We start from the raw sequence: 21,832 nt of genomic DNA on the forward strand, positions 1-21,832 counted from the left end.
GCCCTTTCGCTCAATGGTCACTCTCACTATCCAAATTCCTTACCTCTATGTCCCTCCACCTTTTACCCGGTGTTTCCAGTGTTGTCTCTCTGGTGTAAAGGACACCAGTGACTCTGTTGATAAGCTATTTTTTATATATTTAGTTTTCAAAATGTGCGTGAGAGCGTGTGTGTGTTACATGTGTGCCTGGGTCTACGGAGGCCAGAAGAAAGTGTTGGATCCTCTGGAGCTGAAGTCCCAGGTACTGTCGGTATTTGTAAACGCTCAACATGAGTGCTGGGAACTGAATTCGGATCCTCTGGAAGAGCAGTAGATGTCCTTAACTGGTGGATAGCTCCAGTTCCACACCAGCTTTTTACCGATAGTTTTGCTTTGTGAACTGAGCACCTGTCTGTGTGTTTCGTGTATGGTTCAAGGTTGATTCTGTGGGCCACCCGTCACTTCATCAGCAACCGAGTAATAGGCCTTAGGCCTCAGGAGTCTGTCTGTCCTACTTGGGCATTCCTGACTTTCCTGCTGTCCCTCTCTACTTCTGTCCCACCATTTGAGCCTCGGAGTGGCTCTTCTGTCCTTTGCTCTGCTCCATTCTCTCGCTCTCTTCCTTGTCTGCATGAACCCCTTTCACCTTAGCCCAGCTGAGTTGCAGAAGACCTGGCCTTTACTCATTACACTGGCTGGAAGAAAGCCAGGGCAAGGAACTGTTAGTTGTCAGAAGCCAAAGAACCCCATGTAAGGTTGCACCTCCAAAAAGACTGTCCTGCCATCAGTGCTCAGCATAGAACGTCCCAGTGTACCTTACTGAGTACTTACAGTCCCAGGGAGTAATCAGGACGTGACAGATAGAGGGCAGGACATGTTAGTTTTCTGCCAATTGCCTGTCAATAGGAAGGACACACACTGAGGTGTAATTTTATAAACCTGCATTGTGAAACGTCTGGCTGTGCTTCGATAAAATCACCATCTGGTGATCGGCCTTTTAGACTAGAGTCTTGGGCTTCCTACCATTAGTCCAAACTGATGCCCGTGTCCCATGAACTGGAACGTAATTTAGTCATTTCATTTTACTAATTTTTTTTGCACTCACCTTGACAATGTTTTTAGAATCACGTTAGAGCAGTGAAGAACACTAACTGTTCTCACAGAGCACCAGAGTTCCTCTACAGCTCCAGCTGGAGGGAATCCAACCACACACACACTCCCAAAAGAAAACTGAAAAAGAAAGGACATGTTGTTGCTATTAAGACGTCAAGAAGTGTACATTTTTGCCAGAACGATATTAAGCTCTGAACCTGTGTCCTCTATTATGTTGGTAGGGCATTTTGCTTTGGGTTTATCTGTTTGCTTTAGCAATTGTCATGGAACTTACCCATTTGAGTGGCACCTACAAGAGCCTATGAAGATCAAAGTCAACAGCTCGGTGAGGCAGAGACGCCATTGGGCTGAGTCAACAGGCTCTGCTGGGAAGGATGGATATAAATGAGCAATGGCCCAAGGCTGAACCTTGCAAGTCTATGCTGTGCAGACCGTAGCTAGTGACAAACGCCTGTTCAGAGGTGAAATGGGGGTTGCTTGCTGCACGCATGGTCCTGAGCAAACCAGCCAGCTTGTGACTCTGCACACGCCCCAACCAGAGGTGAAGGACACCGGATTTAATCTCCCTGACTCACCAGCCAAGTTACTGAGTTAGTGTTTGTTTTTTTTTTCCCCCGCTGAGCGAGGTTCCTGAACATGCTAGGCAAATGTTTACCCCTGAACCACAAGGGCAGCTTTAAGCAAGTTATTTTATCTCAGATATGATGGCATGCAGATAGGTTGCCCAAAGAGGAAAGTGTGCTTAGTTCGTCAGGTGAGCCATAAGGAATTTCTCTTGCGGGTTTCTTGGTAGCTCCACCCTGGTGCCTGAAGGCACCGTCACCCCTCACTGCCTTTTGATAAAATCACTGCCTTGTGAGGTTTTCAGACCCAGGCCTCCCCTGTGAGGCTGCTGAGAGTACAGGCTGCCCACGTTACTATAGGGGCACAATCCTTGTTGATGGGCATGAGGACCAATTGCCAGGAATTCTCTGAAAACTTTTTATATCACTAACAGGATGTAGTAACCAGATGGAAGCAGTCCTAAGCAGGTCAGCTTGGGTCTTTTGGCTCCAGAGCCCAGCCTGAGCCTGCCCTGCTGACTTCTGGAAGCTCAGTGGCACTGCAACTGGGGTCCCCAGGCCTGAAGGCACTTTCTAGCCTGGGAGTGTTGGTTTCAATGACGTTTCCCCTGCCCTGTACTCTATCTCTTAGCCTTTCTTTCAAGGAAAGCTCCAAGGACCTTACCCCATACCTCCTGCGAGGCTGGGACTTCACCTGGAGAGGGAGTTGCTGGAAGTGACCAGCCCCTCACTGTTAGAAACCAAGTTTCAGACTCCCCAGGGTCCCTTCTCTGACATCTGGCTCTTTCTTTAAACCTTGATGCTACTTTTGTTTTAAACCTCCGTTCAGTAGCAAAACCCCTGTTTGCTATAGCTGGAAGAAATCAGTGAGCAATTGAAAATAATTCTCTAAATTATTTTATTCTTAGATGAATTTTTATTCTTATTTTATGAGTGCCTGCACATATGTATGTGCACCAAGTGCATGTAGTTCCCACAGAGGCCAGCAGAGGGCACTGGATCCCCTGAAACTGGAGCCGAGGTCAATCGTGAGTCACCAAGTATGTGACTTCTGGAAGAGCAACGAGTGCTCTTAACTACGGAGCCACATCTCCAAACAAAGAGTTCCTTCTTTTTTTTTTTTTTTTTTTTTTTGTTGTTGTTGTTTTTTGCTCACTTTAAACATCTATTTATTTATTTGTGTACCACAGAGTGTTGCAGAGGTCAGAATAGCCTGTTGGATTTAGCCCTGTCCTTCTATCATGTAGGTTCTGGGGACGAAACTTAGGTCATCAGGATTGGAAGTAAGTGACTTTATAAAACCCCCCGTGGCAGCTGAGTGACTCAATTTATACACTGTCATTTAATTCCACTTAACTCTTAATTACCGAAAGTGGCAATAGCAGTTTAGTGGCTAGTGGCTGTCAAATACCACAGGGTTCTTTCAGCAGCCATGGGATGCCGAGGTGACTCTCTTAAGCATCGCCTGTCAATTAAAAAAAAACCAAAACGATGGCCAATGAACTGCAGCAGGAATTAGAAGGTGGGACATCTGGCAGGGAGAGAGAGGAATTCTGGAAAGTAGTCAGATTCGCCTGTAACTGTGGAGAAGACGGTTGTATAAACCCGAGGAGAGGTAACTTACCATGTGGAAGACAGAGTAGAATCAATAGGGTAATTGAGTTACAAACTAGTTGGGGAACAAGAAGAAGCTTATGGCCTATGCATTTATTCATAAATAATTTGTCTCAGAGTTGTTATTTCTGGAAACAAAGTGGCCAGGAGGAAAAGCCCAAAGTTACCATGGGAAGGATAAGTGCTCTACCTGGACGCCCCCCACTCCCCGGCAGCCCCATGATGTTCTGGGGGGACAGTATTATATGACTCATACTTGCAGTTGCTGTAACCCGGCAGCTCTCTCTTTAAGCTGTTTTTTATGTGGACATTGGCCCATTTTCAAGCCCTTCCTGAGGCGTCCTGATGTTTTAAGAGCTTAAGTTTTGCTGTATTTCATTTTGGATCTGGTTTCTATTTCCCCAAGCAGATGTTTTCACGCCACAGAAGCATGGGGACCCCACGAAATGGTGCCCCTAACTAACATTTGTATGTGTGTGGCAACGCTGTTTCTTAGGGTGGCTGTGTAGCTCGGCGGTAGAACACTTGCCAAGCATGAGCGAGGCATTGGGTTTAATCCTTGGCAACACAAAACCCAAATGAAATAAATCGTTGCTTTTTCTCCCCTAATGTGGTATCAACGGACCCACGTACGGAAGCTAAACTAGGACTTTTGGCTGCATGGCAATGTGAAAGTGTACCATAAAATCATTCTGCTTCTCAGGCTCAGCGTGGTTTCAACGAGAAGCATGCAGAATTCACTATCTTATTACGAACAGGCTTAGAACCGGGTAGTTTCCCCAGCGTTAGGTAATGCAAGAGTTTTAGGCAAGTTTAAAGGTGCTCAGGTTAAGCTGGCCTGGTTGCTATGTGTAGCAAGTGTACTTTGGGCTTGGACTCCTGAGATACTCCCCTTCCTGCTTCTCCTCTTCCTCTTTGTTGTATTCCAGGATAGCCTTAAACTCCTGCCCCTGTCCTCACCTCCCGAGTACTAGGGTTATAGACAGGCATGTGCAAACGTGATATTTTCAAGTTGAATGACTCACAGCGTCTCCTGACAGCACTGACTTGAGCATCCCTCTTTTCCACAGAGTCTAAGAAATCCATGTTTGTCGCCCTGGCCCTGGGCACTGTCCTCGCAGGTGCTGCTGTGGCTGCTGGCTTGCTTTGGAAGTTCCGTAAGTTTTGGGCTGGATGCTGCCACTGTGTGCATGGCTGTGACTGTGACCCTTGTCGCAGGCTGGAGGAGCCACGTGATGCCTCCCAACACGGTTTCCCTTGAGGGCAAGACTGCCCTATCCTCCCTTTTCTCCATGTACCGTTTTGACAGTGAACTCTTGTTTTCCCTAACCTGTGGCTTGTGGGAAAACATTCTCTCATCCAAGTAGCAATCATTCTGTACCCTGCTGAGTTTCTGTGTACTTCCTCCAACATGGCCACGCCTATCCCAACGAGGCCACACCTCCTAAAAGTGCCATTTCCCACGAGCCAAGCTTATTCAAACCACTACAGGTGGCCATGGCATGTCCCTTTCTTATGAGGAGGTGGTTTCTCCTGTTCACTGGACTGGAGGGTGAATGACAAGACTCCTAAGGGCTCTGCAGTTCCTTGGATGCTCAGCCTGATGAGTTTTCTTCCCTTTCTCCCGATCCAGTGCCAGGGGACAGCAAGTGCTCTTCATCAGAGATGGAGTGTGGGACTTCAGGCACATGCATCAGCTCTTCCCTCTGGTGTGACGGAGTGTCACAGTGTCCCAATGGGGAAGACGAGAACCGGTGTGGTGAGTTGGCTCTGGATCAGGAAGCGCTGGGCTCTGTATATCTGCTACAAAGTGGCAGCTGGGGACAGCCAGGCAGGGTGCTGAGCCCAGGCTCGGGATTGTGGTTTTGACTCTGCACCACACAGTGATGGAGAGGGAACAAAACCAGCAAGGACTCGGTAACTCAAAGCCACGTTTCCAACTGCTATTGGATGACAGTTAAAACAAGCAGGCTGTCGAAAATAAGTTAGGGTGCACGGTGCTGGTTTTAAAAATGAGTGCCCTCGTTTAAGGTGGTGTCCACGGTGACAGCAGTGAACAAGTCTATTTGCTTTTTCCTTTAAATTATTTACTTAATAGCTGACAAGCTAAGCTCATGTTATGTTTGTCCGGTATAGTGTGATGTCTCTATACATGTACTCCCATGGATGAGGCAGCCACATTGCTTAACATATATGCCCTGTGCTCTTATGTTTATAGTGGACTAGTGTGGTCTGTCTTTGAATGGACAGTGTGCTGTTAACACCGTAGTGGACTATAGACCTCTTGAATTCATTCTTCCTGTGTAATTAATATTTTGTGTATTTTGACAAGCTAGCCCCAACCACTCCCGTACAGCTCCTAGTGAGCACTACCTCTGATCTCAGCTCCAGTGAGTATGACTTCTGGATCCCATGTCCCCATGGTGCTTGCCTCTCTGAACCGACTTCCTTCCTTAGTGCAGAGTCCTGCAAGTTCATCTGTATTGTTACAAGTAGCAGGGCGCCATCCTTTTCTATAGCTGAATCCTGGTTCGTTGTGCACGTGTTCCACATTTCTTCACCCATGCACCAGCTGATGGATTCTTAGAAGTTGTATCATAATTCTGTTTTAGTGTTTTCTTTTTTTTATTGGATTTTTTAAATTTACATTTCAAATGTTATTCCCTTTCCCAGTTTCCCGGACATAAGCCCCCTATCCCATCCCCCTCCCCTTCTTCTATAAGGGTGTTCCCTCCCTATCCACCCCCCTTCCTGCCCCCTCGACATTCCCCTATACTGGGGGTCGAGCCTTGGCAGGACCAAGGGCAACTTCTTCCATGGGTGCTCAACAAGGCCATCCTCTGCTACATATGCAACTGGACCCATGGGCCTATCCATGTATAGTCTTGGGTAGTGGTTTAGTCCCTGGGAGCTCTGGTTGAGTGGCATCATTGGTCTTATGGGGTTGCAAGCCCCTTTAGCTCTTTCAGTCCTTTCTCTAATTCCTCCAACGGGGATCCCGTTCTCAGTTCAGTGGTTTGCTTCTAGCATTCGCCTCTGTATTTGACATGCTCTGGCTGTGTCTCTCAGGAAACATCTATATCTGGTTTCTGTCCGCATGTTTTAGTGTTTTCAAGGAACCTCCATTATTATTTTTCACTAATGGCTCGATATATTACAATCCCATTGCCAATTTCAGAGGCTCCCTTCTCTCTTCACCCTCACCAGCACAAGTTATGTTCAAAATTTTAATGACAGTTGTTCTGTTAATAACAAGCACAGGGCAATATCCCTTTGAAGAAGTTTTAATTTTGCATTTTTAAAATTAAAAAATATATATTTACTTACTATGTGTATGGCAGGAATGGTGATGGAGGACACCTTGCAGGAACTGGGTCTTTCCTTTTACCATGAGGATTCTGGGAGATCAAATTCAACCTGATGACAAGCTTCTTAACCCACTGAGTAATCTTGAATGCATTTGTCTTTCTTGTGCTATTAATTTTTGAAGCTGACTTCAAGGACAGTCAGGAGGCTGGGCCCAATAATGACACCTAAGGAGCAGAGTTGATTAGTTCCAGAGTCTGAAGCTAGACCGATTGACATCCTGGCACTGTGGGTCATGCCTGCTGTCTGGCTGCTCCATGTTGAAGGGGTGATGGGGTGACATAGACTCTATGTTTTCCTGACTCTGCAGTTGACAGTGAGTCACTGTCTTGCTGCCTGCAACAGCCGCCTTCTCCTGCTTTTCTGCTTTTCTTGGACCTCATTTCCCAAGCATTGTCCATGCCCAGGGGCTGAGGCCATGGCTCCTCTCTGACTTCCTGTTTAGTTCAGATGTGTCCCCACCGAGGATCCATTCTCCTAAATGGGAAGTTCACATCGCTGTCCCGCTCTCTCCAGGAATCTCTCAAGCTTTGCTGTCTCCACCCAAGTGGTCTCCAGTCTTCTTGGAATTTGGGGTAAAAAAACGCACAGACCTAGTTGTCCAAGGTTGGTTTTGTTTATTCAGGGCTCACTTTGGGTAGGGCAGCTTTCTGCTGCATCCTCACCTCTACGCCCTATGTGAATTAGATTCTATGGCATTGGTCTTGGCTCAAAGAAATTCCCAAGGAGGAGCATGGGGCCCAGCTGTTAGTTCACTTGAGTCGACTGATACCTGTTCTGTGCCCCACCCCACCCCCGTTCCCCAGCAGATGGGTGCTTGGGAGGTACAGTGCCCACAGCTTACAATGGCTCTGGTGTCTGTGCTGAGAATGGCTAAGGTATCATGAGCAGTACATATCACTGCGTTTCTGCTCCTGTCTGTATATGAGCGATAAACTTTTATTTCATTTTATTTCAACACTAGGTGGCAGCCAGCACCACACACATGGAAGGCAGCCGTTCCACCACTACTCTGCATTGCTGTGCATATTCTACTTTTTTTGAGGCAGGGTCTCATTAAGTTATTCAGGCTGGCCTCAACTCATGATTATCATAAAGGCTGGATTTCAGTGCCCAGGATGCAAAGCTCAGGTTGTGAGTGGGCAGTAGGATGTCTTCTTAGGAGCTAAGCTGCTAGGAAGGCATTTCCATCTGAGGTTTGGGTTTATGTAGTTTTCATATAAAAGGGGCAGATGACCTGGCATGGCGTGTGCCCCCTATAGATGGGAACAGCATACATCACCCTCTCCTTCATGTCTGCTTTTAAATGTTTAAGAATGTGCACGGAAACTGGCACGGTTGTACATGCCTTTAGTCTCAGCATTCAGTAGGCAGAGGCGAGCAGATCTCTGTGAGTTCAAGGCTAGCCTGGTCTACAAAGCAAGTTCCAGCACAGCTGAGGCTGTTATACAGAGAAACCCAGTCTCAGAAAACCAAAGCGGGGGTGGGGTGGGGTGGGGGCTGGAGGGGAGGGAGTGCTGATGTGTATGGCACTTTCTTCCCAAGTGTGTGAACACCAGGACCCACCAGCTCCTTATTTGTTTTATCGAGCCAGTCCTCAGTGTCCTCACCACAGACAGGAGAAGGAACCCAGTGGCAGGGAGGGAGGCAAGCATGATCCGTTGGTAGAGGAGATGCGTCGTGATGGACACTCACCAAATCATTACCTTGGGCCCCCAAACATGTACTTTGAGTTACCACTTATAGCATTTAAGCACTTTAATTTTGAAAGCACTGTTAGGCCTGCAGAGAGAGGCCACCCTGCCTCCAGCAGTCACCCAGGCATTAACACACTGGTCCCTCAACCTTGTCCCTGGGAGCCAGAGCCATGTCCCTGGTGTGACCATATGGGTTTTGACAAAGCACAGCACTGGTCGTATACCTACACCCTGATTGCCCCACCCTAAGCCTCCTGTTCCCAGTACATTCTTCTCCCTCAGTGTCCCCTAGCAGCCTCAGGTCTTTGACTGTCTCCATAGATTAGCTTTTCTAGAATGCTCTGTGCTGGGTGTTCTGTGAGGTGCAAACCTTCTGGATTGAGTTGGTTCTTTTTGCAGTACGGGGTTGGGACTTTTGTATGGCTTTTCATGGCTTCGTGGTTTCTCTTGGGCACTGACTGACATCCTGTTGCCTAGCTTGTCACAGAGTTTTATCTATACACCAAACACGCATGCTCTGTGGCTTCCTTCATCCTTGAAGCCATTGAAGACAGTCAGGCCCCAGGGTGGCCTCCCTCTGGGAGCAGTCTCTAAGGTGTCGTTTGTCTAATGAGTCAGGGTCAGGATAGAAGTGAGAAGTGAGCCAAGGCTTGACCAGATCCTATCGTTTCCCCTGGTTACATGGCCCTGTCTTTTGGCAGCCGTTTAGAAGATTCTTGTAAATTCCTTACCTTCTGGGTGACCCACCAGTTACCTAAGAGTCTGCTCTGAGTTTGTGCTCTCGTAACTCTATCAGATGACAAGTCTTTTGAATGCTGGGATATGCAGATCTCTCTGGAGACCAGAGCTGAGTAAGGAAGAGCCTAGCGGCATCTAACTATGTTAGTCTTTAAATGAAAGAGCTGGTGCCTTTCGAGGCAAAATGCAAATGAACAATTCAGCATTCGTGTACTATAATATTGGGGCACTTGTCAGGGACCTGGGTGTTCCGCCAGGGCATGGGATTTGGATGTGAAATCAACTTATTCAAAACGAGAGCTTGGTAGGGACTTCGTGTTTCTCTATATTTTATTCATATTTTTTTAAACCAGCCTTGCTCAAGTCCTAAGAAATTACTAATCTCCCCCTTTTAATATTTTCTTTTAAAGTACATTTAGAAAAGTTTGTGTATGTGTGTTTGTTTCTCAGTGTGTATGCCACATGAGTGCAGCCCCAGAAGGCCAGAACAAGAAGGCGTTGCATTCCCTGGAGCTGCAGTAACATGCTGTTTTTGAGCTACCCAACATGGGTGCTGGGAGCTGAACTTGGGTCCTCTACAAGGGCACTATGTGCTCTTAATGACCCAATTCATCTCTTCAGCCCTTTCTTAGATTTTCTAGCCTAGACATTCATATGTTTGAGGTTGCCTAAGCTGGGATTTTCGTTCACTTTGTGTCATGGGTTAAAGGCCCATTCATATAGTGGCGCCTGTCAGAGCTTGGCTCCCATTGACAGCTGAGTGACTTTCCACTGTGTTGCTTGACTGTGCATATTTTCATTCCTGTGGTCACCGGCAGGCGATGGGCATGGTGAAGAATTTATGTCTGAATATGTTTGGAATTCTTTCAGAATGCTTTCAATCAGGGGAACAGAGATTCATGGCCCCTCTTTGTGTGCAGCCATAGCCTTAGGAAGAAGCTGTAGTGGGCAGTGTTGGGGTAGGACAGCAACTAGAAGCTATGAGGTTAGAGTTAAGGACTCATGGAGCATCTTTCTCCTTGAACAGTTCGCCTCTATGGAACAAGCTTCACCCTCCAGGTTTACTCATCTCAGAGGAAAGCCTGGTATCCCGTCTGCCAGGATGATTGGAATGAGAGCTATGGGAGAGCAGCATGTAAAGACATGGGATACAAGTAAGTATGGCAGCCCAGGAGGGACACAATGCCGTCATAATGACACTTTAAGACTGTCTCTCCAGCTCTCTATACGTGCCAGGGACTGGATGCTGCAGACACTTGTCACCTTAAAAAAGATGGTTCTACAAAGCGGAGGGCAACTCATCCATCGTCACTGTCAACCTAGCTTCACCGCGCCTGCCCTCCATCTTTCCTGGTTACTTGGGAATGCCCGTACTTTATGAGTGCTTGGATGCCAGGGGGAAGAGTGCAAAATAAGAAAAATAGGTCACATTTCGTCCTTGGAGTTAGTCAGATGAGCTGAACCTTTGTTCTGTTCACTGAAGGCTTTGGGCATGGAAGAGACCTGAGCAGAGTCACGCTTAAGAATTCCTTTGTGCTGGGTGATGGTGGTATACACCATTCATCCCAGCACCTAGGAGGCAGACGAAGGTGGCTCTTTGATTTTGAGGCCAGCCTGGTCTACAGAATGAATTCCAGGGAAGCCTGGATTACACAGAGAATTTCAGCAACCAGAGACATTGGACACCGTTGAGATGGAATATTGTAATATTTCCCACCATCACACCCTGGCCTGGGGCATTGCCCAGTGTCTTCTACTATAACAAAACACTTGAGGCTGGGTACTTTATAGGGAATTTGGGGTTCATTTTAGCCCACCATTCTGGAGGCAATCGTGTGTTGGCTTCTGGTGAAGGTCTTGCACTGTTTCACCTCATGGTAGAAAAGTGGGAGAGCTGCTAAGCACATGTAGAGGGGAGGATGGAGGCTGGATCTGCTGCGGAACGATCTGTTCTCCAGAGGCTTAACGTCAACACCTTAAACAGAATTGGTCCCTTGTGGGAGTGGAGTTGCTCCTCAAATGTTACTTAAAGTTCCTATACATCTCCTCAGAGTCCTGCTGCATCAGAGTCTACTGCATCAGAGTCCTCTCGGCAGACAAACCACGCCCAGACTATGGCTCTCATAAAATATGACAGGCCTTAAGCCCGGGACGAGAGCTGTGGTTTTAATGAGGATTTTTCTTCCATGGGGTCACCGAGAGTTCCTATGCACAGTAGGGCATTCTATTCTCCAGTTCTCAAAGGTGAATTGGTCTATGGTGTGAATGTTGGCCTCTTAGCTAAAGAGATGCTTCAGAATGGGGTTGGGGAGATGGCTTAGTGGGCAAAGGGCTTGCCACAAAAGCATGTGAGCCTCAGACTGATTCCCAGCACCCATGTAAAAGCTAGCAGTGGAGGCAAGCTGAAATCTGTAATGGGGAGGCAGAGACCAGAGGATCTTTGGGGTTTGCTGGACAGCCAGCCTAGCTGGATTGATGATATTTGGGTTCAGTAAGAGACCCAGACTCAGAATATAAGGTAGAGGGGACTAGAAAGATTGTTCAGCAGTTAAGAGCACTGGCTCCTCTTCCAGAGAAACTGAAGCTCGTCCTCAGCACCCACACGGTGTCTCACAACCATCTGTAACTCCAGTTCCAGGGGTTCCAGTGCCCTCGTCTGTCCTCTAAGAGCACTAGGCATATGTAGGGTGCATAGACATATTATGCAGGCAGATACACATAAAATAGCAAAATACTTTTTAAAATATAAATATAAGGTGGAGAACAGCTGAGCTGGATGCTCAGTGTTGACCTCTGGTCTCCACACACACAAATATCATCTGTGACTCAGAGTTTTTAGGTACACAGTGAACCAGAACCAGTGGAAACTTTGTAACAAGGCAGGCTAACATCTGTACATTTTATTAGACAGTGTGTAATCAGGCATCCTTAGCATCCTGTTGTCCTAGCTCACCCTGGGTCTGAAACACGACTAAGGGGAGACTCTAAACTTACAAGGTTTCTGGATTAGACAATGGTTTTCACACAGCATGGCTGAATTTGAACTTGGGTTTTGTTTCCTAGAGTGTTCAGGTGTCCCTTCGATTGCAACCGTCATCAAAGGGTGGCTTTGTGATACAGAGTGTGCTCTGTGAATTGATATGCCTGACGCATTATTTTCAGTAAGATTGTCCTGTCTTTTTTCCAGGAACAGCTTTTATTCTAGCCAAGGGATACCAGACCAGAGCGGGGCAACGAGCTTTATGAAGCTGAATGTGAGCGCAGGCAACATCGACCTCTATAAAAAACTCTACCACAGGTATGGAGGGCTCCTCTGATTTGCAGAATTTGAGAGTGATGAGGAGATCCCATAGACAATGTCATCCTGAGCTGATTTTCCTAGACTATGCTCTGGGTGGAGTTAGGTCAGCTTCATACTGCTGGAGGTTAGAAACAGGACTTGCAGTGATCTTGACTTCATTCTTACCAACTTCTGGGGCTTACAAGATACTTTACCCTTTTGGTTTCAGTCTCTACTGTCTGGCCCGCTGTTAGCAATGGCTTTCGCTGTTGTTTGCTTGGCTAGTTTTTATTCTCCAGACACTGGAAGGTATGGCTACTGTGCTAGGGTATATGCTAGATGGCTGTTAGCTACTGTAACAAAATACCTGAAGCAGACTGCTTTATAAAGAAGAGAATTTTGAAAAGAAAAAAGAAAAGGATTTTGTTTTTGTTTTTATTGTTTTGTCTTATGCTTTTAGAAAGAAGATCCATTTGACATGGCATGACTCTAGCAGGGTCCCAGGGCCACATCTCAGCATGCCAAGAATGTTAAGCTCTGAGTGGCCTCTCTCCTTGTCCTTAGGCCACCAGGATTCTGTCACAGAGACTCTTCCATTCAATGACTTAATTTCACAAAGCCCCACCTTTGAGCATCACCATGTTTCTGCTCTTAGTACCATGACCCTGGGGCTTATTTTCCACCCTAAGCTCAGAGGGACAAAGTGTATGACACTGTAGCATTGGGCACCAGGAATTCAAGAGACTTTCTGGCCCTTGGTTCCAACCCATGACTGTCAGTGAGAAGATGCCATGGGGTAACGTTTGGGGCTCTGGTGCGAATGGCTAGTTCAATAAAAATTTGCTGTACCCAGGCCACTGGTAATAGGTATGATGCCTGAGCCATTGCGAGTTTGGAGGGGGTCATGGGCAACCATCATTTGTGCGTGAGTAGACATGGCTTTAGGCTCTTTTCCAATGGCTTTGATACTGGGGACCCGTGATGTCTTCTTTGCATAGAGATTTCTTCCTCTAGAGATTTCTTCCTCCAGGGCCCCATTGCTCTTCTCCAGGTGGCTCAGCTGCCTCTAGGGCCAGCTGTCAGGTACTACATATCAGGGCTGGAGAACTAATCATTCACTCCACATCTCTACTGAGCGGCTTGCCTTCCTGGTGGCCATCAACCAGGATGCCCCGCTGTAGCCTGGCTGTCCCTGAGAATGTGGCAGGGCTGGCCTTGCTGGAGAGCAGTGCCCTGCCAGATGTTCACCCAGACAGCAGGGCTTAGCACAGGAGGCAGGGTGCTTTTTGTGAGTCAAGTAGTTCTTTGTCTTCCACAAGGACTCAGGCCTAGAAGAGTCAGCAGGTATAGAAGGGAGGAAAGGGGAGGTGCAGGCTGCTGGTGCAGAAGGGAGCACAGCAGAAAGAGGTGGGCTTAGGCCAGTATAGGTAAGGATTTCACAACTCCAAGGTGCTGACAGGAAAGTTATTGTCTAGCATTGGGCTTCTTAAAGTTGTGACCCTTTTTCACCCAAGAAAATTTTATGTGACCCCAGGTATATGGGATTATAAGATAGGTATACAAATGTAATGTTTACTGGTAATAAATCATCGAGAAATTTATCTCCATACAATTCCTGTTGCATGTATGTATGTACATGTGTGTATGTGTGCCTGTATGATTTAAAGATGGAAGCAAATTTGCATACTAAAATACACGAGATAAATGCGTCTGTGGAGCACAATATAACTTAAAAAGATGCGAATTTACTTACTTACACAGGAGTCCCTGCATCCTGCCATTGAATCTGAATACTTTGTACACAGAAATGAGGCATCACAGTAACATCCTGCAGCTTGTTACACACACAACTCTAGAACGGCCAGTGAGGCATTCGCAGAGGGATTCATTGGTGAACATGGCCTGACCGTGTACTCAGTACAAAGTGCCCATGGTGTGTGTTCAGAGCCAAGGCTTTCATGGAGTCGTATGGTGCAGAAGTACCCTCTTTCCAATGCTCCCTTCTTGAGGCTTCCTACCTGGTACCTAGGTGTTCCTTATTTGGGGGTCTGGAAAGGTCCCATTTGATGTGTGCTTGGGTGACAGGCTGGTGCGCGTGAAGCTCTATCTGTCCAAGTGACCTGATGGGACTGATGTTTGGGAAATCAATTGCTCCCCACAGAACCACAGCTGGTAGCTGATGCCGTCAGGACATGCTGTGACCTCTTCAGCACACCAGGGACAATGTCTATAGGACAGAATGCACTGATTTTTTCTCCTGCACAATGTGAGAAATTGACTCCCAACTTGAGTGACTTTTTTTTTCTGTCCCTTGCAAAGTGCTGGTTATATTGTGATCTGTGGCTTACATGTAAAGCCATCTGGGGAAATTAGAAGTTTCTAGACAACTTCCTGATGACACTACTGGATAGCTGCTCATTTGTTTGTGACAGGGTCTTGCTGTGTAGCCCAGGCTGGCTCTGAACTGGTGATCCTCCTGCCTCAAACTCTCTAGCACTGAAATTTCCAGTGTTTGCCATGACACCTAAACTAGGGGATAATTTTAAATTATACAAGGACAGAAGTAAAAACTGACTTGTCCTCTCTCTCAAGCCACGATCCTAGTGGGTGCCAAAAGTTGGACATTTCTTGTCTGAAATGTTGGGGGCAGAAAGAATTTCAGAGTTCAGATTTTTCGATTAACTTTTTATTGATTCTTTGTGAATTTCACATCATGCACCCTAATTCCACTCATCTCTCCATTCCTTTATACCCACCCTTGAAACCTCCCCCTACCAAAAGAAAAAAAGATCTCATTGTGGAAGCTGTAGTGTGTCACCACGTGTCCCACAGTATACCCTTTTGTCCACACTTCTTTACTTGCAAATATTCATTTTCAAGTCATCTGGCTTCTGCTACACTATGAATACTAGATCCTTACCAGGACTCTTTTCAGATATACTGTTGTTGTCAAGGAGATCCCACAGTTTTGGTTCTATAGGACTGGTTCCTTCATGGACTCCAGCAGCTCATTGATAGGGGTAGATGTTGGAGTGGGCCAACTTAAAGCCCTAGATCTGGATTTGTATAGTAGCTGAACTGATCAGGCAACCAGCTCTCCTGCACTCACACCACCAGGATGGGTTCTCCAGCACTGTCCCAGCCAGCTCACCCAGTTCCACAGCTGGCAAGGGGCAGAGCCAACTCTCCTACTCTCGTGCCCTTGGGACCAGCTCACCCATGCCCACACAGGGCCAGTTCTATTTTTCTGATGCAGGCAGGATGCAGGGTTCTTTCTCCAGAATGCTATGGCCAATGAGGGGCAGGGTCAGCTCTCCCACTCTCATGACCCCAGGGCCAGCTCTCCTGCCTGCAGATGGCAAGGGACAAGGAGTTGGGAAATGGCATCTCTCCCTCACCCACCCACAGCACAGCTGACAAGTTGTGAGTCAGCTTTCTTACACTTGCATCCTTGGGGCCAGCTCACCTGTGCCCCTGCAGAGTTTAGATTTTTAAAATATTCATGTCTGAGATATCTTGGGGTTAGGAATCAAATCTAAGGACAGAATTCATTTATTTCATGTATTCCCCTACCTATTAAAATTTATTTAGTCTGCGTATGTGGTACGCGTGCAGAGGTCAGAGGAATCAGTCCTTTCTATGTGGATCTCAGGGATTAAACTCAGACTTTCCGACTTGGAAGCAAGTACCCACTGAGCCATCTCTCTGGCTCTGTGTACACCTTATGTGCATAAACTAAGGCCATTGCATTCTATCGTGAGTATGGTTGGACTGTGACACTTCACATGTGCTTAGGTGTGAAATTTCCCTTTTGTGGTATTGAATAGGGGGGCTCCAAAAGTTTTAAGATTTTGACGCATTGCAGATCGGGGATCAACTTGGGTTGCCATCTTGTTCTACCTGTTGAGAAGAGGCAGAGAGTTGGACTCTGAGTCTGGTGGCGGAATCCATTCCTTGCCACTGAGGTCTAGTCCTATGAGTAGGGTCACTAGTAGTGGACAGGAGGCAACACCAGGAGAAGACACCAGCTCCCTCCCTCCCTGCCTGTGGTAACCAGAGTCCCATCTTCTTTCTAGTGACTCGTGCTCATCCCGCATGGTGGTTTCATTGCGCTGTATAGGTGAGTGAGTACTTCCCAATGGTGCTTTCCTATGCTTCCGAGTAGGAACCACTCTGTGGTTTTGGAAAGATGTCCCTGGGTCTTGGGATATGTGAGGGGAGGCCTCCAGGAACCAGCGAGGATGTGTCTGGAGGCCTCTTGCTTATACTAGGATCTCTATGTAATTCTGCTGTGTTGGAATTTTGCTGGGCTGTAGTGTCTACTGAGGGTAGGTGATGGTTGGACACTGACAGGCCTTGTTTTTAGGTGCCACCATAAGTACGGGGGCCTTAGTGGATCCTTCTCCGTGAAGCAGAAGGATAGTTAGCAAGTTGTGTGTGAGCCTGAAGCCTCACATCAGTGACCTGACCTAGGCCAAAGCTAGGGCATTGTCATTCAGCCTTCCACTGGACACAGTTTCCCAAGGAAAGTGTGACATCAAGCATGCCTGCATGCTTTCTACCTTCCCTCAGGAGCTTGCATGGTGGCTAACTGGGGTCTCTCTGTGTCTGTCTGTATCTCTCTCTCTCTCTCTCTCTCTCTCTCTCTCTCTCTCTCTCTGTGTGTGTGTGAATGTGCATGTGCACGAATTACTCATGGACCCCCACACTAGGTAAATATAGATGTCCAACCTTGGCCTGGGACTTGAGGCCTACACTTTAGCAAAGGAGCTCTGAATCTCCTTAAGGTCATCTTGTTGCCCAGCCAGGAGAGCACTGCTGTTAGCCGTCTGTCCACATGTGCTTCACAGGTACAGGTAAAGCTTAGAGGATGCTTCTACAAGTCCTGCCCCATACTGTGCTGAAATGTACCAGGCCTGCTCAGCTAGTACCCTGACACCAGCCTGGGGACCTTTCAGCACATCAGGAAGTCCCTAACCTCTACCTACTCCTATTATCTTGGCTTCTTTCAACGGAGAGCTCGACACACAGCTTCGAAGTTTCTAGAGCTCCCTCTTCAGACAAGCAGGGACTTTTCACCCTGAAGTAGATCTCATCCCTGCTCAGCAAAGAACCTCTGTGTCATTTCCTGGGGGACTCGGCCTTCATCTACCCTGATTGCCCCTCACTTACCAAACCCTCCCTTGCCTCCTCACTCACTCTCAGCCTTATCTACTTCCCTCCTGTTTGCTCAGAACTCCGGGTGTTGGGGTGCTGTGTGTTAGTCTCCCCGAGGAGACTGTTACCCAGGGCTTTCCTAACCCTGCCAGAAACCTGATGGAACCAGGTAGCAATAAGAATTAGCCTGTGCCCCAACCAGGGAAGGAGTGGCCCCTTGAGGACCTGGGAGAGCATCTCCTTGTCACTTGCCTATTCAGACTCCTAATAATAGGGAAACAGAGACAGCAGTAATCTCCTTCCAATGACCCCACTGCCTGGTGAGGCCAGGGAATGGCAGCTGGGTGGAATCCATATGATTGGCTTTGTGCTGGCCCTGGTGTCTTCTGCTCTGTTGACTGACATCTGACATGTGTTTGTCACCCTCAGCATGCGGGGTTCGCTCAGTGAGACGTCAGAGCAGGATTGTGGGTGGGTCGACCGCCTCACCAGGAGACTGGCCCTGGCAGGTCAGCCTGCACGTCCAAGGTATCCATGTCTGCGGAGGCTCCATCATCACCCCCGAGTGGATTGTGACGGCCGCCCACTGTGTGGAAGAGTATGCCTTCATTCTGTGAAGTCCGGGGTAGTAGAGTGGGGTCACATGGCCCAGACATTTGGGGTTGGAATATGGCTCTTCTACCATGTGACCCACACCACGCAGTGTGGAAGCTCCGATGTCCTGTTGGGGTGACAGTGCTGCGTTAGATGTCTCAATGTCTCTTAGCCTGTTGCTACCACACAGGAATACCCTCCTTTTCTTCCTCCCAGGCACTGCTGGGAAGTTAGGGAAGCTATCTCTCCTGGGAGTCTACCTTCCTCCCTCATACATCCCAGATTCTGAGGTTCCTCTGGTAGTTGAAGCTAAAAGTTAAAAACAAAAACAAAAACAAAACAACAACAAAACAGATGAAAGAAAAGCATGACCACTGTAAGACTCCAAGTATGTCCGTATTTATTAAGCACCTCCTGTGTCAGTAAATGCTCTGGCATATAAAGATTAGTGAGACCCAGTCCTGTCAGAATGTGATTTCAAGTACTACAGAAAGGTGCGGCTCTATTGTGATCTGGTGCAGAAGATGGGAGAACAGAATTCTTGGGGAGGCATTCGGCTGTGGGGTGCTGAGAGGGAAGTGAGAAGCTCCCTGCTCCAGCCTCACTCTGTGGCTTAGGTTGTCATCTTACCCCAGGACTCAGCATGTGTGTTTTAAAGACTGTGAAGGGAACACCTCATATCTGTGGTCCTGAGTTTCCGTGTCTGTCCTTCTGTCTCTCAGACCCCTCAGCAGCCCGAGGTACTGGACGGCATTTGCGGGAATTTTGAAACAGTCTCTCATGTTCTATGGAAGTAGACACCAGGTAGAAAGAGTGATTTCCCATCCAAATTACGACTCTAAGACCAAGAATAATGACATTGCTCTCATGAAGCTGCAGACACCCTTGGCTTTTAATGGTATGTGAGACTCAGCCCACTAGAGGGCAGTAGCACCCCCCGGGTTGTGTGGGTCAGAGCTGGCTTCAAACAACACTTAGTGTCCCTGAGGTCATCTGGTTGATAATTTGTAAAGATTACTGGTTTTAAAAATGTTTAATTTTTAACTTAATTTTTAAATTTATTTTTATTATTTTATTATATTTATATTATTTTATTATTTTAATTAATTTTTAAAATTTATTTTATGTGTACGGGTGTTTTGCCTACAAGTATATCTGGGTACCACTTCTGTGCCTGGTGCCCATAGAGGCCAGAAGAGGGTGTCAAATTCCCTGGGACAGTTGTGAGCCAGCATGTGAGTGTTGGGAATCAAACATAGATCCTCTGGAAGAGCAGCCAGTGCTACTGAGCTATCTCTCTCAGGACAACTGATAAACTCACGTTTTGCTCCTCTTTACACAGATGTAGTGAAGCCAGTGTGTCTGCCGAACCCAGGCATGATGCTGGACCTAGCCCAGGAGTGCTGGATTTCAGGGTGGGGGGCCACCTATGAGAAAGGTGAGACTTTGGGTCGCCCAGGATGGGACATTGATTTCCACAGTGGGACCTCTTCATTTGAATCCCAGCTCGGTTATTCGGTGGCTTTTGGCTTTGGACAGTTTACATGTGCTATGTACCTTGCTTTTCCTATTCGATTAAACAAAAACCATCAAATTAGCCCTACCTAGCAACATAGGAACAGGGCTTGGTATTTGGATGGACTGAGGGAGTATACTAGTTACTTTCTCATTCCTGTGACAAAATTCTTGACAAAAGTAACTCAAGGGAGTTACTTAACTGAAGGGAAGAAGGACTTATTGTCCACAGTTTGAAGGTGCCGTCCATCATTGTGGGGACGGCATGGTATCAGGAGCACAAGATGGCGGGTCACATCAATATATTCAGGATTCAGAAAGAAAGATGGATGCTAATACTCAGACCACTTTCTCCTGTTTCTTCAGTCTAGGACCCAGCTATATTGAGAGCCTTTTCCCTCCTTGATGTACCCACTCTAGAAATTCCCTCATAGACATGCTCAGAGGTTTGTCTCCTAGGTGATTCTAGATGCCATCCATCAATGTTAACCATTACAGGGAGGGAGGAGGGGAGAGAGGTATGCGGTCATCTGCATGCAGTATGGGCCTCTTGAGGAAGATGTCCACAAGAGCTGCTGGCTGATGCCTCTGTTGTTAGGGAAGACCTCGGATGTGCTGAATGCTGCCATGGTACCCTTGATCGAGCCCTCCAAATGTAATAGCAAATACATATACAACAACTTAATCACACCAGCCATGATCTGCGCCGGGTTCCTCCAGGGCTCTGTCGACTCTTGTCAGGTAATTGTGAGTTTTTATTTAACCTTTGAATGTGCAGTTCCCACTGAGCCCCTGTGAGAGAGACATGAGGCTCTGCTGGGATCAGAGATACCCCCTAGGGACACAGAACCAGCTGGGAGCAGCTGTGGGGAGGGACGTGGCCAGTAGCAGCATTTATACCTCTGGCAGAAACTAGTGCTGTGCACACTCTGGTCTCCAGAGAAGATTTAGCTTGACATAAGTGTTGGTGTGGTTGAACTGTGTTCTGCCATGCATTTGCTAACTGCAGTTGGCACAGACCAATGCCATCTTTTGGATTATGTCTCTGTGACCACTGCTTCCTGCAGGGGAGACAGATCCATACCCTCTCTCATATCTGGAGACTCTGTGTCCTCTCTGCATGTGTGTTTTGGTGTGCCCTTTTCTTCTCAGTAACTTGCAGTGTTCCCCAGGGAGACAGTGGAGGGCCCTTGGTTACTTTGAAGAATGAAATCTGGTGGCTGATTGGGGACACGAGCTGGGGCTCGGGCTGTGCCAAGGCATTCAGACCTGGAGTATACGGGAACGTGACAGTATTTACAGACTGGATCTACCAGCAAATGAGGGTAATTTCCTTGATTCCTGGACTGTCCATCTCCTTGAGCTCAAGTCACAGGTCCGGGAGGAGTGCACATTGTCAGAAAGTGGACACTTTCATGGTCTAGACTTCTCCTGGGTCACCTTTCACTCCCCTGTTCCAGGTCTCCCCATCCCTATGATTTCCCAATTCCTCTCTACACCCACTCCAGGCCTATGGTGCCTGTATACTTGGCGGGAGGCACTGTCAACCTCACGGGCCCTCCTGCTAGCGTTGATGGCAGAGCCAGACTCATAGAAGCCCCTTGGCTCCCCATTTTAGTGCAGGATCAGCAGAGCCAGGCGCCTACCCAGCCTTCACTCATTCACATACTTGGGTGATAGAATAGTCAGAATGGTACTCTTCCTCAGAGTGGTCTCATGAGGGGCGTTATGTTCATGTTCAGAGGGAGAGGAGTGGCTAGAGATCTCAAGTCCCCAACGTGGCCCCAGGGGAGGTTGCACAGCAAGGAAGAAGCTCAAGAGTTCCTGTGAGCCTACCCTCCTGGCTCATCAATACACTCTGTTGGATCTCCAGCTCCTTCCATCCCAAGGATCAAAATGATGGTCTGCTTAGGCATGGACTCATAGGAGGGTTCCTAGAGAAAGAGCATATCTGCTAGTATCTGCCTGATAAAGAAGAAATGGGACCAAGGCATTTTCATGAAGCCTGATCATGTCAATCCAAGTGACTGAGTTCACGATGTCACATCTCTTGAGGGCAAGTCCTCCTGGCAAAAGAAGATTGGGGAACAGACAAACCAGACTATGCTGTGGGGCACAAAGAGGAGACTAGAGGGAGGGGCAGTATGGAGGGCACTGACCAGCAGATATATTTAAGCCTGAAGGCCACTCAGCATGGCCTTGAGGAAAGAGAGTGC

General features: G+C 47.5%; 1 protein-coding gene across 1 annotated transcript in view; it reads left to right on the forward strand.

The window, feature by feature from the left end:
• Tmprss2 (transmembrane serine protease 2) overlaps positions 1-21,832 on the forward strand; it is a 39,192-nt gene that overhangs the window by 15,592 nt on the left and 1,768 nt on the right. Inside the window, exons 4-13 of the mRNA XM_032900351.1 lie at positions 4,340-4,426; positions 4,909-5,028; positions 10,098-10,224; positions 12,258-12,368; positions 16,427-16,470; positions 17,937-18,105; positions 18,824-18,999; positions 19,444-19,539; positions 20,215-20,357; positions 20,789-20,941. Of these exons, the coding sequence (XP_032756242.1) occupies positions 4,340-4,426; positions 4,909-5,028; positions 10,098-10,224; positions 12,258-12,368; positions 16,427-16,470; positions 17,937-18,105; positions 18,824-18,999; positions 19,444-19,539; positions 20,215-20,357; positions 20,789-20,941 (1,226 nt within the window). The remainder of the gene's footprint in view (positions 1-4,339; positions 4,427-4,908; positions 5,029-10,097; positions 10,225-12,257; positions 12,369-16,426; positions 16,471-17,936; positions 18,106-18,823; positions 19,000-19,443; positions 19,540-20,214; positions 20,358-20,788; positions 20,942-21,832) is intronic.

Source organism: Rattus rattus, chromosome 4, assembly GCF_011064425.1.
Source record: "Rattus rattus isolate New Zealand chromosome 4, Rrattus_CSIRO_v1, whole genome shotgun sequence".
Classification (NCBI taxonomy): Eukaryota; Metazoa; Chordata; class Mammalia; order Rodentia; family Muridae; genus Rattus; species Rattus rattus.